At 38.1% G+C, this 18,429-nt stretch overlaps 1 protein-coding gene and 1 long non-coding RNA gene across 4 annotated transcripts; one reads left to right on the top strand and one right to left on the bottom strand.

Moving 5' to 3' along the window:
• Positions 1-674: 674 nt before the first annotated feature.
• Positions 675-16,186, bottom strand: LOC106915470 (interferon-induced very large GTPase 1-like). 3 transcript variants are annotated; one of them, XM_088008161.1, is made up of 11 exons: positions 16,082-16,186; positions 14,014-14,101; positions 13,399-13,932; positions 12,276-12,307; positions 11,747-11,834; positions 7,312-7,343; positions 6,894-6,954; positions 6,789-6,820; positions 6,583-6,697; positions 6,466-6,497; positions 675-6,383 (listed from the first exon to the last, which is right to left on the bottom strand). In XM_088008161.1, the coding sequence occupies exons 2-11, from the start codon at positions 14,087-14,089 to the stop codon at positions 1,551-1,553; spliced, it is 5,835 nt and encodes a 1,944-aa protein (XP_087864287.1). In that variant the 5' UTR covers positions 14,090-14,101; positions 16,082-16,186; the 3' UTR covers positions 675-1,550. The 3 variants fall into 3 exon arrangements, with proteins under 3 accessions (XP_087864287.1, XP_087864288.1, XP_087864289.1); XM_088008162.1 differs by having other exon boundaries at positions 6,789-6,817; XM_088008163.1 differs by lacking the exon at positions 13,399-13,932 and having other exon boundaries at positions 16,082-16,185.
• Positions 16,187-16,335: 149 nt separating this feature from the next.
• On the top strand, positions 16,336-17,827 carry LOC148157954 (uncharacterized). The gene is made up of 2 exons (XR_015764017.1): positions 16,336-16,567; positions 17,306-17,827. It is a non-coding gene; the product is annotated as an uncharacterized LOC148157954 (long non-coding RNA).
• The last annotated feature ends 602 nt before the right edge of the window (positions 17,828-18,429 follow it).

Here is an 18,429-nt window from a genome sequence, read left to right as displayed (position 1 = left end):
AACGATGGTACTTGACAAGATGTAATGCTTCAGGTGTTGTGTTCTATAACTTTGTATTTCCGTGTTTTTATGATATAAAGCACTTTAAACTGCCTTATTGCTGAAATGTGTTATGCAAATAAACTTCATTGATTGTGCACAATGAGTTCATACACAGGCTGTGAATGTGTGGGGAAAGTGTCAGAGCGAGGGTAACCAGAGTGAAGCTGCTGGACCGTGGTGACGTTGGAGGGTTGACAGGTTTCGTTGGCTTGAGGAAGAGGAGTGGAGCATTGCCAGTCGTGGAACAGGAACCAGAGGTATTTATCTTGAGGAAACGTGGACAATCAAAGATCTCAAGGAACAGGATCCAGGAGGTACCATGGAACCTTGCAAGGAGGATACTAGAAGGTAAGTCGAGGAGTAATCAACAATCTAAAGGGAGGCAAGTCGTAGGAACAGTAACTGGCTCAGGGTACCATGGAGCTATAACACTCAAGCGTTGAAGCCTGGCAACTAGCTCCTCTTATCCTCTAGGTGATGAACCTAAATGATTCTAAGTGTGTGAGATGCTTACCTGGTCAATCATCCACAGTGGCTCTCTGGTGGAAACAGAGGAAAAAGCAAACCCCACACAGAACCCAAACTCCATTCTCCTAACACCAAGACTCCTGAAAAAATAATGACTTGATCCAAACCTGTAATTTTTATTTATTTATTTTTGAGGAGCTTAAGAAGAGAAAACTGTTATAATCAAAAAACATTTTCACTGGTAACAGTCTTCCTTATTGTTGCAGAATGTGCTATAACTGATGTGATCTGACACAAAAACTACATTTATTGCATTCATTTTAAGAGAAAGAATACATTTTTTATAATTTTATGTTAGAGAAAAATAAAGTTGTAGCTGACATTGGACAACATGATCAAAGAAACCAAAACAAAACGGTTGAAAAGGCAAAAATGTTGAGAAACTTTTTGATTCAGTTGATTAGCAAATTATTTTTAACTCAGTAAAGTTTGAACATTAACAACATAACAATTTAAAAAAAAAAAAACACTTGTTCTCCTTAAAGAATTACATGTTTCAAACAACATTCTTATGAGAGATTTATAATCCTTAATATTATTATTGGCTGAATACCACTGCCATTATTACCCCAAAATAAATGAATGAAGATTTTGATTTTACAGTATTCTTAGCCAGGTGTTAACATGAAAATGTACATAAAAGTCAAGGTGTATAGTATGCTCTGTCCATTCTCATATTGGATATTTCAGTTGTGATTTCCTAAATCCCTTCTTTGGGTAACTGAAGAAAACAATAGAATAAAAGGGGAAAAAATCAATAAGACTGGAGACTAATATAAAGTAAAACATAAAGATGTTTGTGACCATTACAGTGATTATTTCAGTGATTTGGATCGCCAAAGGATTATCAGAATATGAAAAAAAAAAACTATAACACTGACAACTAATATCAAGTAAAGCACACTTTTTTGAAACTATTTCAGTGATCCTAAGCACAAAGTATAGTATGAAATTAGATTTGATCAACAGTTGTACGTCACTCACAGACTACACATTTCATTTAGACTTTCAATGGCGTCCTTCTTACTTAAGGTTCTCCATTGTTGAGGAATTGCTCCATAACCCTGGAATTTATTTTTATTGTAGTTTTCAAGTTCCTTTTGAAAGTGGCAAACAAACCATTTCCAGTAGGCCAACATAGAGTTATCAGCTATAATGCTCCATGAAGCATATTTTTTTCCAGCTGTTGGATACTGTTTATAGGGAACGCTCCATTCTGAGTCATGTTCTGGGTAAAACCTTCCATCACTTGCAACTAATGTGGTGCAGAAATCAATGACTAGATCATCTGTTCCTCTGTAATGCCAACCTGTAACTCCATGGGGTCGATGAAAAGGAACGCTGTGCTTCTCAGGACTGTGGTCCTTCAAAGTGTTGGTGCAAACAGCAGCACAGAATGGGCACGTTCCCCAGCAGCAGTTACACAGCTGATCAATCAAGATCTGATCAGGTTTCTGTCTGCAGTCATTCACCTTTTCCAGGGAGAGTTTGCTCATCTCTGTTGTGATGCTTTTCAGGCCTTTCTCTATCTCTTCTTTAAGAAAGTCAAAATTGTTTATGTCACTGAAGTTTTGACAACTAACAGTATCAAGTATCAACTTTGGTTTTAGTTTTCTAGAAAATTCCTCCACCCACATTTCTATGTTTCCCTTAATGTGTTTGATTTTCTCTGTTGCCTCAAACAAAGCCTGACTGATGACTCTGCTGATTTCTTCTACATTTTTCTTCAGGATATTCTGGGCTTTAACTTTCTGTGTCGTGAACATGTATTTCTTTACTTGTTCTTTGATGAAAGCCTTGACTTGAGCTCTTGGATTTCTGATGTATGTGATGAATCTGTTAAAGTCTTCTTTCTCTGCCAGAGATGCCAACACATGTTTCTCTAAGTTCAGTCTGTTCCCATTGAATGCTGGGAAACTGCACATCATCTGTCCAGCAATATCAACTCCAGTCTTGTTACAGACGGCTTCAACAGCAGAGACTTTGAGTTTTTCACACATAATTTCTCCAAACACCACAGCAGATGAACTTCCTTTGCAGAAGCTTCTGAAAATGTTGTAATACTCATTTTTCTTGTTGTCCAAATAAGTGAGAGCATCATTGTTGTCTCTGTAGATCTTGTGGGAGCTTAAAAGCCAAACTTCAGCCCTATCAAACACATACAGTGAAAGATCAACTGTAAACTCCTTCTTGAATGTAAATTTCTTCCCTGATTCAAACTCTGCCACTTTTTGTTTAACTTTTTTGGCCAGTTCCTGCAAGTAGGTTGACCTGTAACCTCTTGTTGCAACAGGTTTGCTTCTAATGGCCTCGAGACATTCTTGTTCAACCTTTTTAACAAATGATCTGATCAATTCCTGTTCTTCATACTGCAAATGATTCTCTGATTCCACATGCTGTGTTGTTGATGCCATTCCAAACAATTGTTGGAAAAAGCCAAAAAAGGTTTTGCTTTGTCCGCTTGTGTCTTTGTCTGCTTCTTTCTTGTTTCCCTGAGACTGTTGGCTTTCCTCACATTGTTTTTGATACTTCTTTTGGGTTATATAACAAACATAGGTTCCAGTTTCTGAGATATTTTTGTATCTCTGACCTTTTTTTGACTCACCAATGAATCTCCATTCAACCCCAAGGTCTTGAAGGACAGCAAACTGATCTTCCTCCAAGTTTATGTTCTCAATGGGTTTTGTATCTGTGGTTAATTCCTTAACCCAGTGACTCCAAACGGTGCTGAACTGTGCTTTTAGTTCCTCTTCATCATCAATGCATTTTAACTGGTGAGCAAGCTCTTTGCTCTTCTGGAGTAGATTGTTTTCAAACTCTGTCTTCTTCTTGTCAAGCATTTTTCTAGCATTATTTTGCTGGATTACTTCATCCAGTTTTCTTTTCACCCCTCTCACAAGTTCCTCATGAAACTCTTTGATTTTGTTCTCAAATCGGCCCCGCCACTGAACCAACATCTCTTTGTCTTTGTCATCTTCAAAGTAATCTGACATACTTTTTGTTACATCTTCATATGTTTTAGCCATTTCTTTGATAAGGTCGTTCTTTTCAACTTTGTCCAGTTGGCCTTTTTCAATGCTGGGATAAAGTTGGTTTTCAATGTTCAGCATCTCACTCCTCAGGGCCCAAGTCCAGTTCCCATACTGGACCTCCAGTTTTCTGTAAACTGCAATTTCTTGGGTGTTTTTGAAACTAAAAACAAATTGTTCATTCATCAAGGCGTTCCACAGGTCTCGGATTTTGTTGCTGAAATGTGACAGAGTGATCCCAGTAGACTGTTTGGCTTTAGACAAGATGATGGACTTCAGTTCTTGGACACTCTCACTATAACCTGGATTTGGAGGAGCCATTGGTGGACTTCCCTCCCACAGCTGAGCAAAGTATTTTACATCTTTTTGCACATCAAATGCGATGACATCACTGAAGCACTCAACATCACACACTTCCTCTTTGGCAGCAAGTTGAGTCATCTTGTCCAGTTTCTCCTGCAGTCGTCTCTTTCCGTCCATGTTTTTCTCTGCTGCTGTAATATCTGTGACGTTCTGATGGACAAACACACAACTTGGAGAAAGCTTGACTTTCTTCATCCTCATGAAAGCCTGCACAACAATCTGTAGGACATCTTGCATCTCAGCTGGATTCTCACCAAAGATGTTGATCAATGTCATGTTTCCCAGACCAACAACAAATGTTGCAAGTTCATTGTCATGATGAAGGGTAGCATTACCTGCTAACTCAAGAGCTCGCAGTCCTTCAGTGTCCACAACTAGAATGTAGTCAAACTGGTAGTTGTCCTTGATTTCCTCTGACAGTTTAACCAGTTGCATGTAGGCACCCTTGGTGCATCTCCCAGCACTGACTGCAAACTGCAGGCCAAACATGGCGTTCAGCATCGTTGACTTTCCACTACTTTGTACACCCAGAACTGACAGCACAAAGACTCTCTGGTCACCAAGTTTCTTTATGACTTCTTTTAAGAGACTAGAGATCCATATTAAAGGCACATGGCCTGCATCCCCATCCATCAGCTCCATCGGGTGTCCTGATATCATCAGATCTGCAGCCAGCTCAGGGTATTTAGTCCAATCAGGCTGTCGGCTCAGTGATAGTTTCCTCAGAGTTTTATGAGCTTCATAGATCTGCCCCATCTCTCTGAAGATGTGTTCCAGACCAAAGGTTGCTGATTGAAGCTTTTTTGACAACAGTTCAAGCTCAGTTTGTTTGTGTTTTAATTTATCAGATTTGTCATGTTTCTTCTTCAGGACCAAGACCTCTGACCAGGTTTCATCATAGTTTTGGAGAATTAAAGGAAGATCATCTGTGGAGAGGGCATCTATGAGGATCTGAGTCCATGTCAGGAAATATTCTCTTTCTTTTGGTAGCAAACTTTGGAGGTTCTGTGTGAACAACCTCATCAGTTCACTGTTGGACGCTTTACACTGTTTCTCTCGTAGTTCCATCAGCTGATGAGTCTTCTGGGCCTTTTCTTTCTCAATGTCTCCCTTTAGATGATGCAACTCTTTATTGATTTTGCACCAGTCATACCAAAGTTGACCTTGGCAGTGGAGAAATTTATCTTTGATTTTGGCAACGTCCATCCCTTTAACCAACTGAACTAGTTTCATTGCAGCAGATTTCCCTTTCTGGCAGATTTTCTGATCTTCATCCACTTTGACCCCAGAGTCTTTGGCCATAGTTTCCAGGCGGAAGGATGTGTGGGGTCCAGACAAAAGGCTTTTTATAATCTTTTTTAGTTCTTCAGAAACATTCGACTGGCTCCTTTCTTTCAGCCCTAGTTTGTATTTTTGAGGTTCCATGTGAACTGCACTACACTCATTGTCAGCAATGAGAATGATTAGAGGCTTTGAAGACTTGAACAGTGTCTCTATAACTTTACTGCTTTCCTGGCTTTTTTCCAGAGTTGGCACAAGAACAACAATGACTGAAGACATTTCAGTCAGGATTTCACGCTGTTTTACATTTACTAGAGAATCCCCATGAAGATTACAGAAGGCAATGCAGTCAGTAAAGAAATCATTGTCTTTTCCAGCAGGACAGTACCAGGCAATCTCTGCCACCCCATCCATCAAATGACGAGATTTGGTGCTGCCTGGACAGTTTCTGTGGAAGAATGTGTCGTGGCGGTCGTTGATCAAGGCATTCATCAGCTGAGATTTGGACAAAGACATGGAGCCCAGTCGAAAAAATGAAACCATGGGAGTCTGAGCTTTGTAGATTGGCATGCTCTTCATGGTGACAGTGGTTGTGTTTTCTTTGATTGTGCTTATTTTCCATGTTTTTGTTAATTGTCTGAATGTCCACAAAGGACACTCAATATTTGTTGAGAGAGGATCAGGAACAAGCAGTGGTAAGGCATACTGACACTGTGACAACTTTGTGATCATTTTCTGTTTAAGGAAGCTGTCTGAGAAGTGAAATACTGCCATTTGAACATCCATTGGGTGAACATGATTCTCTTTTGACTGATCTGACTCTGTGTTAGTGCTATACAGAGCACCAAAGTCACCTTTATCTGTATCCTTGTTTTTGGTCACTTGAACAGCCTTTGAATTGCTCACATCTGAAGCAATTCGCACAGCGATGTATCTGGCTCTATAATCTAATGTCCATAGCCTCTGAAGAAAAGTACAAACTAGATCTTTCTCCAAAACATCATTGGTCTGCTTGATAGGTGGACCTGTTTTAAGAAATTCTGTTGGGGACCATTTGTTCCTAAGTTCAAGCCTTTCAAACAGCGCTTCAGTCTCTTTTGAGATTATTTGTTTATGTTCTCCTGAAGAATTGTATAACGGCTGGAAAGAATACAAGGATTAAAATTAATTCCAGGAAGCACAAAATATCAAGCATAAACCATTAAAAATAAATAATTCTGACCTTTTCTTTGTTCCCTTTCATCTGAAGGGCTCCTGCATAATAACAATTTATTTCCCAAATTAATCAAATGTTATTTATAATAAACATTGTATAAGTGTATAACAAGTGATGATATACCAGAAATGGTTGGAGGTTGTGTGGATGGTTCCTGGCTTGGTTCCCAAGTGTTGATTCCATACTTTTTTCCTCCATCTTCACCATTCATCTCCAAGTCTTTACCATCAACATGTTCCTATAACAAAAATATATATTCATTACTCTTCAGTATCAGTGTATATTACTTTTACTGATTGTAATTTAAATGTAATAAGACCAAACATTACTCTAGTCTCAGTTTCACTCTTCTTTTGTCCTGCTGAGAGATAAAAGAGACTCATTACATGACATTTATAGCAAACAGACTTAGGGTGTCTTTCACTTAGTTTTACCTTCCTTGCTTTGTTCTCTGCTGTCATCATTCATGTCTGAACCTTCATCGTCAAAACTTGCCTTAACAAAGAAAGCAGAGTACTTAGCAAATAAATATTAACCAGACAATGTTTGGAAATTATGCTGTAAATGGTAAAGATCAAACCAGCAAAAGAAGTATTCTTAAGGTCAACTTAAAGGTGTTCAATCAGGCACTGTTGGTTATTTTAACATTTTATTATTATTATTTTTAAAAACCACTTACAATTCTAATTTGCATTAGATATAATATAAATTAGAATAATTTGCGTATTTAAGAAAAAGATCTTAAATATCTTTTAAGATCTTCAAGTTTTATTTCACAAACTTGAACCTAAATAAAATAGAGTAAATCAGCAAACAACTTCAAACAATAATTTCAAAGTAATTTCAACATACCTTTAATTTATTTTCACTCTCTTTTTCTTGTCCTGTAGAATTATTTGGGAAAACAAGAGGCAATGGACATAATTACAAAATAAAAATTGATTATATAACCAATATCCACCTTAATAATCCTAGCAGTATGCTACCATGAGCTAATGTCTTGTGGGTGGAACTATTTGGTTACAGTTATGACATGATTGGTTTGGCTGGGTTTTAAGATAAAAAAAAATGTTTATTACTATGTTGCACATCTACTAACCTAATGCTTTTTATGTTGACAGAATAACAGTATGAACACTTTGAAATAATTGAATTTTGTCACTACCAAAGCATGTTAAAGGTGGAGATAATACCAATTGGGTAAAAATTGTTAGGCACATGTTCCCTTTTTATGATATAGTGAAAATGTTAACATTACATTCAAAAACTGGCAGCAAGTTAAACAAAATTACAATGGTGTCAGGAGACAAAGACAAAAGTATGAAGTGTCTGTGCTAAGTGAGACAAAATACAGTATGTGGATATGTATAACAAAGGGGAGGTGTTCATAGCTATGCTAAATGTGAGTGTGGATGTGTACGTTTATAAGGAAAGGGAATGGGTAGTGGGAGTAGAGCATCTTTTTTACATAACATCCAGGAGAATTTGTCTCGGGAGAATCCCTCTCTCTTGTCCCCTGAGACAGGGGAGCCTATTCGGTAACACTTTATTTGAAGGGGGGTGAATAAGAGTGTCATGACACTGTCATAAACACCTGTCATGAACATGAATAAGCCTTCATGAATATTTATGACTGTTGTCATAAAGCGTCATTTGGTAAATTATGACACTTTTAATACAAAGTTGACATTATTCAAAATGTCTTTGTTATGACAACTTGACATTAACCAATAAATCATTATTGATATAAATGTGTTATAAAAGTATTACTGATTGCACTTTAAAAATTAGGTGACTTTATGTTATTAAAGGTAAAGTTTAAACAGTAATGATTTCTGAGTTAATGTCAAGTTATCATGACAAAGACATTTTGAATAATGTCAACTTTGTATTAAAAGTGTCATAATTTACCGAATGACTCTTTATGACAACAGTCATAAATATTCATGAAGGCTTATTCATGTTCATGACAGGTGTTGTGTCATGTTTATGAAAGTGTCATGTCAGTCTTATTCACCCCCCTACAAATAAAGTGTTACCACCTTTTCAGATAAAAGCAATTGTTTTGGGTCAGGCTGACTCTGTTAAATTTTTTCATCTGTCTTAAAGTCTCACTGGTAAATATCAATGGTGTGTCCTAACCAGATACCAGAGTCACCTCAACTGGCTCATTGCAACATAGAGGAGCAGTGGCTCTACTCTTAATCCCTCACAGGTGACTGACCTTCTCCTCCATCTCTAAGTGGGAGCCCAGAATCCCTATGGAGAAAACTCATGTTGGCCACTTGTATCCATGATCTTATTCTTCCAGTCATGACCCAAAGCTGATTACCATTGAAAACGGTAGGAACATAGATCGACCAGTAAATCGAGAGCTTTGCTTTTTCACTTGGCTCTCTTTTCACCAACACAGAACGGTGCATCAATCCACTTGTCAATGTCCCGCTCCATTTTTCCCTCATTCATGATCAAGATCACAAGACACTTATACTCCTCCATTTGGGTCAGGATGTCCTCGCCAATCCAGAGAAGCCACTCTACCCTTTTCCGGCTCAAGACCATGGCCTCGGATTTGAAGACACTGATTCTCATTCCAGCCACTTCACACTCGTCTGCGAATTGCTCCAGCAAAAGCTGTAGATCGCGACCCAGTGAAGCCAGTAGAACCACATCATCCACAAAAAGAAAGATGCAACCTTATGGCCACCAAAACTGATCCAGTCCACACTTTGGCTGTGCCTAGATATTCTATTCATAAAAGTAATGAACAGAATCAATAATAAGAGCAGCCTGGGCAGAGTCCAACTCTCACTGGAAATGAGTCTGGCAGGGGCCTAACGGCCCATGTCAAAGGGCCTGGTACTTCATACTCCCGAAGCATCCCCACCCACAGGATTCCCTAAGGGACACGGTCTTCTCCAAAGTGTTCAACCACCCAACTACATGTAGACTGGTTGGATGAATTCCCACGCATCCTCCAGGATCCTGCTGAGGGTGTAGAGTTAGTCCAGTGTTCCACCACCAGGACGAGAACCACACTGCTCTTCCTGAATCTGAGGTTCAACTATCCGACAGACCCTCTTCTCCAGGACCCTAGTAGACCTTGCCATGGAGGCTTAAGAGTGTGACCCCTACGTACTTGCAGCACACTCTGCGGTACCCGCTTTTGAATAGGACCATGGAACCAGCGTCATGGTCTGCCAATCTAGGGGAACTGCCCTGTTTATTCAGTATTGCAGTTCTGTCAACCAACACAACCCTACAACATCCAGAGCCTTAAGGAACTCCTGGCGAATCTCATCCACCCCCGGGGCCCTGCCACAGAGGAGCGCTTTAACCACCTCAGCAACCTCATCCCAAGAGATTGGAGAGCCCAACCCAGAGTCCCCAGGCTCCACTTCCTGAATAGAAAACATGTTGGTGGGTTTGAGGAGGTCGTCGAAGTATTCTGCCCACTGACCGACAACATCCTGAGTCAAGGTCAGCAGCACACCATCCCCACTATAAACAGTGTTGGTGCTGCACTGCTTCCCCCTCCTGAGATGCCGGATGTTGGACCAGAATTGCTTCGAAGCAATGTGGAAGTCTTTCTGTGTGGCCTCTCCAAACTTTTCCCATACCAGAGTTCTTGCCTCAGCAACCACCCGAGCTGCATGCCACTTCAGCTGCCAGTACCCATCTGCTGCTCTGGGGCCCCACAGGCCAAAGCGGCCCGGTAAGACTCTTTCTTCAGCCTGACAGCATCCCTCACCAATGCGGGTTTGAGGGTTCCGCCTTGACAGGCACTGACAAACTTGCGACCACAACTTTAATAAGCCCCTGACAGAATAATTCCTATAGGATCACTGAAAGACCATGATAAGGTGGAAGCCAATGGAGGGGCTACTGAAGTGCACTTATTCCAAATGCCAAATGCATTTGGTTCTGTGAATCATGAGTTGTTATGTCAGACTTTTTGGCATCATCAGACAATATTGACTGGTTTTCAAATAGTCCTTCCGACCTATAAGCAAAGTGCTAAACTCTCATTGTTCCTTCTGTTTTCCTAATTTCACAAGAGGTGACTGTCAAAACTCTGTCAAACCTTTTGCAATTTCTATTAATATTTTGGGGCAAAAATTATCTGATGCATCTCTCAATATGTATGCTTATGATAAGTTATCATGCAAACTCAATTTTCCTGACTTCTAAGTGTTCATAGGCTGCATTTGACATTATTCTGTAAGATTTGTTCCACCTTAAGCTAGCATTTAATGCTGATAAAACTAAGAGTAAATTGTTTAAACTTTGAAAAATAAAATACTGTCTTTTGATAATATGTCTGAATTAGGCACTCCAATTAAATGTGTCTTATTCTAAATATCTTAGTATGAAAATCTTTAAGTCACATATTCAGCATGCTCATACCAAACATATGTTTTCATTTAATGTGAACAAAACAACGTGAATACTCATGCCTCGCACTGACTTTGGGACATTATCACAATGCTTCTGTCATTGTTAATATCCTGGGATCATTGATTGTTTTGTAGCTTGATTTGATTCTAGTTTCATTATTATTTTGTTCATTTCTTATTTTGGTTAGATCAATCTTGTTCATATTTTTCTTTAGTTCAGTCCTTTCTTAGTGATTCTTGTTTGTTTATTTCTTGTGTATAGTTATTTTTTAGTTTAAATTATGTTTGCTTTAGTGTTAGATTAATTTTTTAGTCCCCTGTGTACTCTCCCTGGTCCTCTCTGCCACTTTCTTCCTTTCTCTCTCCTTAGTCTGCTCTCTTCCCTCACACCTGCAATCAGTTGGCTAATAACCCCATGTCCATTGTTTCAGCGTTCAACCTCCAAACTCTTTCTCAGTTACTCCTTGCTGGTTCCTTCTGTTATTCCCTGGTTTCCTGCATTCACCTTGTGTCTCTGGTTGGCTTTATGGTTTATTTTTGTTTGGCTGATACCTTGGTAAATATATTCATTTATAAATTAGTAATTAGTTTACTACCAATGTATCTTACTTCCTATATGCCACCTAAACAGACTACAGTCTCCGCTCACAGGCTTTAATTACATTCAGAGTTCCTTCTGTATGTGTAGAACTTGGAAGGCTTTTCTTGTTTTTTAATATACCAAAAGCAGTTACTCTGAGTGAGTGTTTGGTGAGATGAGATGTCATAAAATATACTTATTTGCACACATGTAACTCGCTTAGTTTATGCTCTTATGTTTCATGATCTAATACAGGTGATGAAATGTACTTTCTGGTTTGAATGTAAAGTTATTGTTTTTGTCATGTTACCTTTTTCTGATGATTGATATTGTCCAGGATTGACTTCTGCTAATCTGGATATGCGGTTTTCCTCCTCCATGAAATACTCAAAAGCATCCTGTTAATGCATAGAAAATATAATGAAATTTACTCGTACTATTTATTTTGGCTTAACTTAACAAATTGCAGAGGTGTAGCAACATTTAAACTGCAAAAAGACACCAATAAGTGATAACAAACAAACAGGGTAAAAAAGTTGTTGATGTTTACCACTCCTGCTCCAGGTCTTCTTGTAATAACACTTAGCAAAAACATTTCACTAACTGCAGAGACCAGCTGTTGATGTATTTCTGGGATGGAACTTGCATGTCAGGTGGCTTTCTTTGTTCTTCTTTATAATTAATAGAGTTATGACTAGTTGATAAACAGGTCATATAATTAGTACTTATTAAATATATAATCTTGCTTGCAAAATTTGTTTTGGCATTGTCGAGCTGTGGACAACATGTAAGAAGAAAAAACTTCTATTAAAACTGTAGTTATGGAAAGTAGTATTTACCTCAGCTTCATCGGGACTCTCTGTCTCGTCAGCTGCAAAATGACAAAGAAAACATGTTAATTGACCTGCTTTTACACATTCATATTTATATATGAAGCAGAGGTGGAAATGACAGTGTATGGTGGTTACAAAAGACACATTGAGTGGGAAGAGATCTCTCAGGAACAGAGTAAGATAAACTCATCAAGGTTTTATTATTCTGATCTATCTGCACAAGCAGTTGAGAGTGTGAAGTCAGGGCCCCACTCCTATGTTTTACCAACTACACCTGGTGAAATTGAAAGGTTATGAGTTTATGAACAGATATCAATATTTTTGAAGATAACTGTGGTTGACAGTGCAGGCAGGTCAACCACATGCCTGCACAGCAATATATTACAATGCTGTGATTCAGTGTAGATTCTGGAAATGACAGCCTTCTCCCAGTGCTCCCAGTACTGCAGAAATACACCGCTCAGTCAGAAAAAAACAATCAAAGCCAGGAGGAGGGTCTTAGCGGTGTCAATCATTCTTGTGTTCACTTGCTCTTTGCTAGGCCATAGCTGTTCACCACAACATATCCTGCTACGAAAGGACAGCTCAAATAGTCACAGAGTATTACAGTGACAGTAAGTTATTTTTCCACCATTGGCACACTGTGTAGTGTACAGGAGGTTGTTTGGCAGTGCTAAGACCTTCCCACTGGTTCTGATTGGTTGTTTTCGATCGGAGGTGGTGCATTTCTTCAGGCTACAGTGGCAGCTCAGGGAGGAGGTGGAAGAGCTCGATATGCAGATGTAAGCTACAGATAATAAATTTGTATGACTACCTAATTTCACAGGACAGGTCATTTTAGCCTTTGAAATAAGAAATAGTTTTATTTTAAGTGACCAAGCAATGGATTTATTAAGAAGATTACTATTGCAGATGAAACTAACTTTATAAATCTTGTCTGTAGCTATTGTAAAACCAAAAATACCAAAATATTATTATAAGGTATACATCTCTTCTATGTAAATTGTAAACAAGAGCAGAGTCTTGGTGGATGAAATAGATTTTATTAGAAAGATCAAAGGTTATCACAATAAATTGCACTGTAAGTAAAAAAAAAAAAGATTAGTTATCTTCATATTAAGAGTCTTACCTGTTCTCAATGTTTCATCTAGATTGGTTTCTTTTCCTTCAGTCATTCGTCTACTTTCAAAAACCATAGCATCTATTTTTTCCAGAAGGGTTATTATCTCATTTATGTCCATCATACTTCTTGTACATGTATGGTATCTTTTTTCAGACAAACTGCTCTTTGCTTTCAGGTTCTGAAGTTCATTTTCACTATTTTCATCTGAGTCATCATGAGTCACAACTGTCATCACATAAGAGCTGTGCTCCTTTCCCAGTGTTTTTTCTAACCACTGCAGTCCAGATGTATACTGGTTTTCATGCTGGTCATTTGATACCAGCAAGATAAAGGCACAATGTTCTGGAATTACTGGAATCATGTCAAATCTTGGAAGCCCAAGCAGGTTAATTACAGAGATCTGACGAGCTAATAGGTCATAGAGTCTGGATGAAAACTCTTTCTCATGTATCTCCTGGTCATGGTCCAGTAAGATATTTTTTGATCCAATTTCAATGGAATTTTTGTTCCCAATTAATATAAGTGTGAGTGGAGGAGTCACTGAAAAACAGAACATGAGTAATGTGAAATGACAGAATTTTTATAGAAGCCTTTGAATAAACATGATCTTTGAAATCTTACCTGCATTCATTGCTGACATATTTTCATTTCCATCTTGAACATTTTTCCTCACAGATCCTGAGGTGTTGAGCATCATGACTATTGATGACTAAAGAAAATACATGTAATAATCCATCATTTAGCTGTAAACATAATTATATGCAATAATACTTCCTAACATGAAAGTGTATGGCTTCCACATACTGGTCTTAGCCAATGTATGTATGTATATGTGTGTGTGTGTGTGTGTGTGTGTGTGTGTGTGTGTGTGTGTGTGTGTGTGTGTGTGTGTGTGTGTGTGTGTGTGTGTGTGTGTGTGTGGGTGTGTGTGTGTGTGTGTGTGTGTGTGTGCGCGTGCGTGCGTGCGTGCGTGCGTGCATGCATTCATGTAAAATGCTGAATCACACATAAGCAATATAATATATCGCCTCACATGAACCCAGACGTGGCATTGCGAGGTGAGGTTTTGTAAGGATGTTTATCCGTTTCTGAGTTTGGTTTATATCAGTTATAACGTATAACTGGCACCTTCAATGACTCTGTGATATTACAATGGAATTTCTGAAGCTGCTGAGATTACATCTCTGAGTTCATTTGGATATACACTTTTACAATGACTTTGGAATTTGGTTTATTGAAATAAGCAACTTCATTTGAGTTAACTGATTCTCCTTCAACTAAATGGTTTTCTTTCTTATTATCAAGGAACTATTTCTAACTCTATCCTTTCTGGCAAATATTTCAAAGTGACATTAGGGATATGGCCTACATGTACATCAGACACAGACATGCACCTTAACTGTAAATATGTACTGGAACATATATGACTGATTTTTTTTACACCCGGTATGGACTTTCTTCTCAGACCTTTTATGGTTCCCAGAGTTGGGACAGATCTGGGTAGGACAGCATTTAAATATTCTGCCCCCTGTGCTCGGAATGACTTTCAGCAAGAGTCTAAATTGACAGAGAAAGTGACTCTCAGTGAACTAAGAACATTGATGAAAGGCCGTGAAGAAGAAAGTTTTAACTGCCATTGCTCTTAATAGTTTTGTTTTTTATTAGCTCTGTCCTACCCGGACTCTTTTGTTAGGAGGTATTGTCTTGGGTAAGCAAGAAAACAGAATTAAAATCAGCAAACCAATTTATTACAAAAGAAATATACAATATAATGTATAGTAAGAACAAAGAAGTACTTTACCGTTTCAGTTTTGGACCACAGTTATGAGTCCTTATGGGAACAAACATAGTGTGACCCCGAACAATAAGATCCAACTCCTTTTATGCCTCCAAAGTATTTAAGCTCCTCCCTAAAAGGGTTTTCCCCTGTGAAGTCAGTTCCTTAACATATTTGTTCAGTGCTGGGTGTCAGCAACCAGTTCTAATAATTTTTCTACTTGCATAGTGTAACATGTGATGTATGGATAGAAACTTTCTGCTATAACTGGCAGAGGCAGACATCCTCTGACCTTATCAACACATCTTACACATTGCAGTCTGATTAACATGATGAAAACTTAAGAAAATAGAAACCTTAACACGTAAACATGATCCTAACAGCTGTTTTTGTTATTGTATCCTTTAATGCTTTTAAAACTAAACAAATGCATTTCTCTGGTTGAATGTAAATGTTATGTGTAAATGGTGCTGCTGTCTTGCCAGGTTCCTCTTAAAAAAAGATTATAGATCTCAAGATTGTTTTTTTAATCTGTTCGAGTAAAGTTTATTATTATTAAAAGTATTAGTTAATCATTTAAAAAGATCCACCAGTTTTTGTCTGTACATGGCAGGTTAAAACAAATTCAGGCTTTTGTGCTTTGTGGTTTACTCAGTACAACAAGGAAGTCTGACAGATCAGTACACACACTGATAGGGTGTGGTGAAGAATAAAACTAGATTTTGTCTTTGCATGTTATAATTCAAGAGAGTATAAAATGCATGTGTTATAGGAGAAAGGACATTTTTAAGCATTCACTCCTACATCCTTTTTCAACTATTAGGCAAATTAGCAAAACCCTTCTTGTGAAAAAATATTTTAAATCAAAGTATAATTTACGTCATTGTGAAAACTTTGAAAAGCTCCACTTACCTTGTTTCGTTTTTACTGATTTGGCTTGCCTGCTGGATCTCTGCACAGACCACTGCAGAATGTGGCTCTGTTTCTGTTTAGCCAGAAATTGTCTGGATTCTTGTTTTTAATGCGTCTTCCCCTAACAAACTCCTCCTCCTGTCTGTTGCCGTCATCCAGTGTGAGGAAAAGGAAACTGAAAGTGAAGATTGTTGTTTTTTGCCACATAAACCACATAAAATCTTAAAAATCTTACTTGTTGGAGAAAGTGACAGGTCAGCTAAATGAAAACATAGAAAAGTTAAAATGCAAAAGGAGAATTTTTAAATCTTTGAAGATAACATTTAACCTTCAAAAAGCTAAACATGTTTTATTGACAGCTAGAGCACAATAGTAGTTTCCATGTTAAATTTCCAGTTCGACCAACGTCTGCCTACTCAAGTATGCCTGCCTATATTGTTATGTCCAGCTGCCATCTGCTGGGTTTCATCATGCAGAACATTGCAGGTAATGTTAATAATTATACAGCTTAATTACATAGAGCTTTTACAAACACTCAATGACTCATTTGGTGCTAAGCCAGCTAAGTATGGATCCTCACCAGTTCCAAATGTCAAAAATAAATAATTTGGTTGTAAAAATTACATTTGATCTGTGATGCCTGGCTCCCATGTCACCTGTCAGATAAGATGTGTATCTTTTTCTCCATCTGTTCACCGCACTTACATACAGACTTCTCTCTAATCAGCAACTCTGTTATGAAGGAGGTTTGTGAAGCATAAATCCAATCTATGTCTTCAAAAAAGAGAGTAGAGAGTCATGTAACAAGAAGAGCAGGTTTCCTGAAGAAAGAGGAAGTTTCCAGCCTGCAGTGAATAAAAATAGTTCAGAGTGCTCATTTCAAGGCATTAAAGGTTTAAAGAATAAAATCTAAACATTTTGAGTAATTAGATAAAACCCAGAGTAAAATACTTAAATTAATAATGATAACTTATGATTAAACCAATAATTAATATTGGTTTAACCAGTGGTTGATGTTGGTTTGATTATAAGAATATTTACACTTACTCTTATACTTATGGAAGTACATAAAGGTGAAAGAAGTAACTGTAACATGGTGTCAAATAATTAGAATAATGGATTATTCTTGGTTTCTTTTCAGAAATGTCTGTAATAACTCACATCATGATTATAATAAGAGTAACTAATAAGATATGGTTATTATAAAATTATAAATGAATGCAGCGTTCGAGTCAAGCACACATGGAGATGCAGAATCAACGGAGGGCTGCGTGATGATACCCCAGGACGATGAGACTGCTCGCTGCACATGAAAGGAACAAGATCAGTTTACCCACAACCCGGGATTCTGATTCGACTGCGGCCCCACACTCAACCCAAAAGATTCCAACGATGCTGCAGTGGACATGGGGAATAGACAAAGATCGTATATGGATAAAGAACTGAGTTTGTTGAGGATTCTCACCAGTTCAACTTTGGATCTATTCTAAAAGGATTCTGCCAAGACAAAGACAGGACTCCATCCATGGACGTTAAAGTTCTCTGCTGCCAAAGATTGTCTCTGCATCTGGGTTCGAGTGAAACTGCCTCCCCCAAAGCCTCTATTTAGAATAAGACGCAGTGTAGGGTTTAGAATTAGGTGAAATTTCTAAATTTTCTTAAATCTATTGATTACTTAATCATTTGTTAATTGCTGTATGTCTTTTCTCCCCTGCTAAAGCTTGCTAATAAAATACTAAAGTCTAATTGACGTTGTGGACAGTTAAATTAATTGAGTCAACTAAAGGTTAATTCTTCTGATTAATGTGAAATCAATGTTAATGGTCTTAGTAAATTAGGGTGGCTTCGTATGTTCTTTAGTTCAGATAAATAATGACCCTGGGACTTATTCCTAGTCGCTAAAATTATCTAAGCCGGTAACAAGTGCACGTTAATACAGAGGAAGAGCTACCGTGAACAGACGTGGTTTATGAGTTCGGACATCGGCAGGGCTACTCCGATGTCTGAATCATGGACTGAAGCGGGTCATAACGTCTGGATGAAGGTAGTTAGAGTTTAGACGAATCTTTCTCGCTCCCAGCATAAACAAAAGTTCTCCATATTCTTATTTGCGGTAATACAGAATTAGAGGCTTTTCGGACCCGTGAGACGGAGAGCTGGTCAGTAGTCAGTCCGCTGAAGGTTAGGAGGAGTTAAGGGCGTGGCTGAATACTGTGGATTAACATGACGAAGAACACATTAACACCACCAGCAAAATTTTGGAGATTTAAGGCATCATTACTTAAAGATGTTACCAGGTTCCTCATTAGAGAGTGGACTGATTTTTGAAAAATTTAAAATCAGCCTAA

Source organism: Poecilia mexicana, unplaced genomic scaffold (genome assembly GCF_051168715.1).
Source record: "Poecilia mexicana isolate PSO_F unplaced genomic scaffold, ASM5116871v1 scaffold_8, whole genome shotgun sequence".
NCBI classification, from domain to species: Eukaryota; Metazoa; Chordata; class Actinopteri; order Cyprinodontiformes; family Poeciliidae; genus Poecilia; species Poecilia mexicana.
The sequence above is the reverse complement of the archived record's forward strand: the minus strand, read 5'-3'. Positions and strand labels throughout refer to the sequence as shown.

Excerpts from the sequence above, each read along its gene's own strand:
- LOC106915470 (XM_088008161.1), bottom strand. The coding sequence starts at position 14,089 with ATGATGCTCAACACCTCAGGATCTGTGAGGAAAAATGTTCAAGATGGA. Across the intron at positions 13,933-14,013 it reads TATGTCAGCAATGAATGCAG|TGACTCCTCCACTCACACTT; the intron begins GTAAGATTTCAA and ends TCTGTTTTTCAG. Across the intron at positions 12,308-13,398 it reads AGATGAAACATTGAGAACAG|CTGACGAGACAGAGAGTCCC; the intron begins GTAAGACTCTTA and ends GTCATTTTGCAG.